Source organism: Bison bison, unplaced genomic scaffold (assembly GCF_000754665.1).
Source record: "Bison bison bison isolate TAMUID 2011002044 unplaced genomic scaffold, Bison_UMD1.0 scf7180017864471, whole genome shotgun sequence".
NCBI lineage: Eukaryota > Metazoa > Chordata > Mammalia > Artiodactyla > Bovidae > Bison > Bison bison.
Genome location: NW_011495032.1, coordinates 29,284,263 through 29,289,626, shown reverse-complemented (window position 1 = coordinate 29,289,626; position 5,364 = coordinate 29,284,263). Strand labels below are relative to the sequence as shown.

Here is a 5,364-nt window from a genome sequence, read left to right as displayed (position 1 = left end):
ACGACTGAGCGACTGAACTAAACTGAACTGAATTTGAGAACCTAGTCCAACTGCTTTGTGGCCAGTGCTTGAAAATGTTGTCCATAACTGAGTCCTAAAATAGCTTAGATTCCAAGCCAAGGACTGCCCACACCAAATTACCTGCAAACCATCACAACTAAGAAACCCGTTTTTAATGCATCAAAGCTAATGAGAAACAGTAAAATCTACAGCTCATGAATTTGTCAGGTATTTGGGTACCGGAAGGAATAGGTACTACTGCAAAGATGAGCCTTCTGGAATTTTCTCAGCATATTCTAAAGTGCCAGTAACAACATTTCTTTCATTCTTAACACTAATTTTTAACAGTGAACTGAAATAACACTTTGTATTATAGTGAGCGGTCAGGTAAATTACATAGACAACTGAATTATAGTATTTATTAAAGTTATTTTTACAAATTCAGGTCTCCAAACATTAAAAGGTTGTTTTTCACTTTAACATGTGCTTTGCAAATGTATATCAGCAGAAGACAGTACTTTGGGTGAATAGATTTTAGTCTTCAAAAATGCGACTGCATCCTTCATCTCTAGTTTTTCCACCTCCCAATTATTGACCTTACCAAAGAAAGAAGAAAATAATCAGTTTGCAAGAAGATGATGACATATAAAAGCTAGTTTTGACACCCAAGGATATTGAAATAACATCAAGCCAACCACTTACAATTTATGCACATTTTAAAAAGTTTAGTTATGACTATATATACTAGGGTTGAAGAAAGCTCTCACAGTGAAAATTACAGAAACTTTAAAGGTCCTCTAAAGGGTGCAAACATTTCTTTTTTGGGATAATCTTCCTTAGAATATACATAATAGCCAATACGAAAAAAAAAAGTGTTACAGATTAGCTCATTAGAGAAATGGGCCATCTTAGCCTTGATAATCCAGGCATGATCCAGTTTTAGATACTGAAGTATCATAACGAAGATTCAAATGTTTACAGTTCATATTATATGCAGGACCAAATGACTGGCATTTAGATCGATCCTAACATTAATATAAACTTCTTTGTATGGTCCTCACTCCATATAGATACCTTGAGGTTGCTCAAGTTGTAGTGTTCAGAATCAAATGAAGTACAGAGAGGGAAGAACTATCCTCTTAAAACCCTCCAGCATTTTCTAGTGAGAAATATCCTTAATGGCCTCACAATGACCCATGAAAACAAAGCTTTAATCAACATCTTTTCTTCTCCTGTTTAAGATAACCTAGAAACTGAATATGGTTTCATGTTCTTAAATAGGAAAATATATTATTTACATTTTTCCACTTAACAAAAAAGATTAAATTATAAAACCCTGAGTAAATGACTAGTAATCAACTGAGCAGGAACAAAATCATATACCAGAAATGTTCTTTTTCAAAGAAAACAATAAGCAAAACAATTATTCCAATACTGCTGGCAGTTTTTCTAGTCCTAGTAACCAACTTCAACCATAACATTCCTGGCAAAATGAACATCAGTAATTGAAGATGATTTCATTTGCAATTTTTCTTACCAAGATTACATGAAAACCCATTATTTTCAAATGCCGCATTTTCATAGCAAGGTATCCTTTGGGGTGCGTTGAATCCAAACAGTAAGCAGATTTAGGAACACAGAGTACAGCTACTCTGAAAACAAAAATACAGACTAGTTACTAATGAGATGACTGTGTACAACCTTGCTGTATTCTTGTTCTTTGGAGATTTCAAAGCTGAGCCCTCCACTGACCACATTCCTCGCCGTTCCCTCCTGTTCTAGCCCTTCACTTCCTCATTATCTGGCCTGTGCAGACATTCCAGTATGTGAAGGCCACTTAGGAACAAAAAGCTTATAAAGATGTTTTATACAAACAGTATCTCTTAACCATCTTTAAGAATGGCTACATTCTTCATGAGGAAAATTTTCAGATATGAAAGCACCCATTTTAGGGCTTTCTTATAGAGGTAATCGCTGATCTAAATATAATTATTTATGCCATTAGAAGTATTGGTGTAGATAACACTAAATGGAAAATGCTCTGTTTGTACATATTGTCTCCCCAAGAGAGAAGCATTTAAAAACCAGGATGGGGAGACCAAAAACAAAGAAGAGATAGACAAGACTGTTGAAAAGATAATATCTGTATGTGTAAAAAAAACTGAAGGTGTAATTTTTTTTTCATTGTTCACGGCCTTTTGGAAAGATTAAGTTCATTGGGGGGAAAAAGACATTTGTATCCTTACTGTCTCCTGAGATAAAGAGAAAGAAATTTTATATCTTTAAAGGAACACTGATTTCTCATTTCTTCTCAGTACTTTAGGCTGAGAGCTATTACATTAATTATGCCAGAACAGTTGAATTCCAGAAAAAAGAAAAACGATCTTTCAATGCGGCCAGAAAGGCTTTCCTTAAGGGGAGATAGGCGCTACGTATAGGGAAGATAGTGGCTGAAAAAGATGGCCAGGGAGCAATCTAGATGGATTTGGAAAGGAGCAAAAGTTACAGAGCTGTGAGTGGGAAGTGATGGGCAGATAAAGAGTCTGAATCCCCACAGACTTTTTTCTGTACCTCTCTCTACGTATTCATGTCCTACAAAGCAGTAGGGGATGTAAGTCGCCTGGGGTCAGGATCCATGTCTGACTCAGCTCTGTGTGCCCTGCAGGCCCTAGCAAAGCCGTGAACACGGGGTGTGAACACAGGGTATGTGAAACACGACCTGATCCAGCTGCTTACAAGGCAGAGTGTGCTCTTGGGGAGCAGCATCAATTTATCCCAGAGACACCTTCTGTACTGTCTGAGTCAAGGCAACTACTTCTAATTAACCTCACTATGGCTCGATCCATATACAATATACCTTAATTAAAAAACTAAAGTTTTTCTACCTTTTGAAAGGTTTGACTGGTAGAACAAAATATTTATACTGGGTATTTTATTTGGGTAGAAGTCTTAATTCTTTAGGATCGCTATTTCATTATCTTGTCAAAAATTCACACTGTGCTGATGGTTTCAATTATGTCAATGTTGTTTGATCACACTGTTTAGCTTTAAATCCTAATTTTTTAAAACTGCCTGTTTCATTAAATGGCCAACTCCAACCCCACGGTCTTCAACCACAGTGCCTACATGTATACCTAAGGAGTAGACTAATGGATGAGACGTCCCTAGGTGCATAACAAGCTCCATACAAATACAAAGTCTGTGTATTGTTACTGCTATTTAATATGAAGTCTTTGAGAATTAAGATTTAAATACAGGGCTTCCCTTGTGGCTTAGCTGGTAAAGAAGCTGCCTGCAATGTGGGAGACCTGGGTTTGATCCCTGGGTTGGGAAGATCCCCTGGAGAAGGGAAAGGCTACCCACTCCAGTATTCTGGCCTGGAAAATTCCACGGACTATCCATGGGGTCCCAAAGAGCTGGAGACGACTGAGTGACTTTCACTTTCCAAAAAAAATAAAAAATAAAAATAAATACAGACAGCTCAGCAAATGAGTATGTGTAAACAAACCTCTGAATATCTGTAGAAGTTACCACGTCCACATCAGAAAATGGAAGCACTTGGCTCCGGTTAGCATCCATTCTGATTTCAAAATCTGGAAGAAAAAAAAAAGTTGATACTAATTTTTCAAACAGTACTCAGTGATTTTTTTGTTTAAAAATTACTACTACTATTACTACCAATAATGACAATGGCAACAGCTAAGGTATACCGAGCTTACTTACTTGTGTCAGATACTAGTCTGGATTTTACATGTACTGTCTCATTTGTAGGTCACAGGAACCCTATGAGGTGGGTACTATTATTACTGCCATTTTACACATAAGGAAAGAGGCTGGCGAGTGCTGAAAGCATGGCACTAGTAGGCCGGGGAGTGAAAATCCACACCCAGGTAGTCCACTCCAGGGCCCATGCTGCACCACACTAAGCTGCCGCAGTAAACTCCTAATCTTTTGTCAGAAAAAAAGAAATATAAAGTAAAACAGAAGAAACTCGTATAAAGTCCCATACCAATAAAATAATTATGTGGCAACTGTACACTTTGTGAGAAGCACCCTTCCCCCAGAAGGTCACTCAGCACTGCGGCGACCTTTGGCTGTGGACAGAAGGTCATGGGGGGCAACTGAGGCAGCACCAAGTCCAGGTCCTTGTGACAAGGAGCATCATCGAGTTTCAGACAAGTAGCCACAACATGAAGCCTGTGAACATTCCTCTCCACGTCACCTAAAAAAAAAAAAAAAATGTAGTTAAGAAAGATATTAACGTCACATTAAAGAAATTGTATTAATGTACCTATAATTCTGATTATTTGCTTCTTATCAGGAGGGATTTTTATGGGTCCCCCACGTTCCCACAGTGTGTAGATCGGTGCCTGTACCTGATAAGGTTTTAAGGTTTAAAATACCTTTCAAGGTGCTTTAGCCTCACTCTTCACTGAACTGATGGGGAAACCCTCCAGGATGCTAAAACGCATCCTGGTTAACTAAGGGCAAAGTTGGAGCTAAAATTCAAGTCTCCTGGGTTCACAGCTGCTTCCCCTATATTAGACTGCTTGAAAAATCAGCACATAGTATTCCTCTTCCACACTTCAACTCTGAAATTTCATTCCACTGTTTTTAAAAGGATTTCAAATAACTCTATTTCCCAGATATGGGCTTCCCAGATGGCACAATGGTAAAGAAGCCACCTGCCAATGTAGGAGATCCAAGAGATTTGGGTTCAATCCCTGAGTCGGGAAGATCCCCCGGAGCAGGAAATAGCAACCCACTCCAGTATTCTTGCCTGGAGAATCCCATGGACAAAGGAGCCTCCCAGGCTACACTCCATGGGGTTGCAAAGGAGTCAGACACGATGAAGCAAATGAACATGGGCATAAGCCTGATACAGCTTTTCCCTTTAAAAAAAAAAAAATAATAATATTTATTTATTTGGCTGTTCAGTTCAGTTCAGTTCAGTGGCTCAGTCGTGTCCGACTCTTTGCGACCCCATGAATCGCAGCATGCCAGGCCTCCCTGTCCATCACCAACTCCCGGAGTTCACTCAGACTCATGTCCATCGAGTCAGTGATGCAATCCAGCCATCTCATCCTCTGTCATCCCCTTCTCCTCCTGCCCCCAATCCCTCCCAGCATCAGAGTCTTTTCCAATGAGTCAACTCTTCACATGAGGTGGCCAAAGTACTGGAGTTTCAGCTTCAGCATCAGTCCTTCCAAAGAACACCCAGGGCTGATCTCCTTCAGAATGGACTGGTTGGATCTCCTTGCAGTCCAAGGGACTCTCAAGAGTCTTCTCCAACACCACAGTTCAAAAGCATCAATTCTTCGGCGCTCAGCCTTCTTCACAGTCCAACTCTCACATCCATACATG

General features: G+C 39.4%; 1 protein-coding gene across 1 annotated transcript in view; it reads right to left on the bottom strand.

Annotated features, from left to right (window-relative positions):
* Nucleotides 1-392: 392 nt before the first annotated feature.
* FASTKD2 (FAST kinase domains 2) overlaps nucleotides 393-5,364 on the bottom strand; it is a 20,562-nt gene continuing 15,590 nt past the window's right edge. The window contains exons 9-12 of the mRNA XM_010861053.1: nucleotides 4,010-4,222; nucleotides 3,509-3,593; nucleotides 1,538-1,652; nucleotides 393-596 (exon numbers count right to left, since the gene is read on the bottom strand). Of these exons, the coding sequence (XP_010859355.1) occupies nucleotides 477-596; nucleotides 1,538-1,652; nucleotides 3,509-3,593; nucleotides 4,010-4,222 (533 nt within the window). The 3' untranslated portion in view covers nucleotides 393-476. The remainder of the gene's footprint in view (nucleotides 597-1,537; nucleotides 1,653-3,508; nucleotides 3,594-4,009; nucleotides 4,223-5,364) is intronic.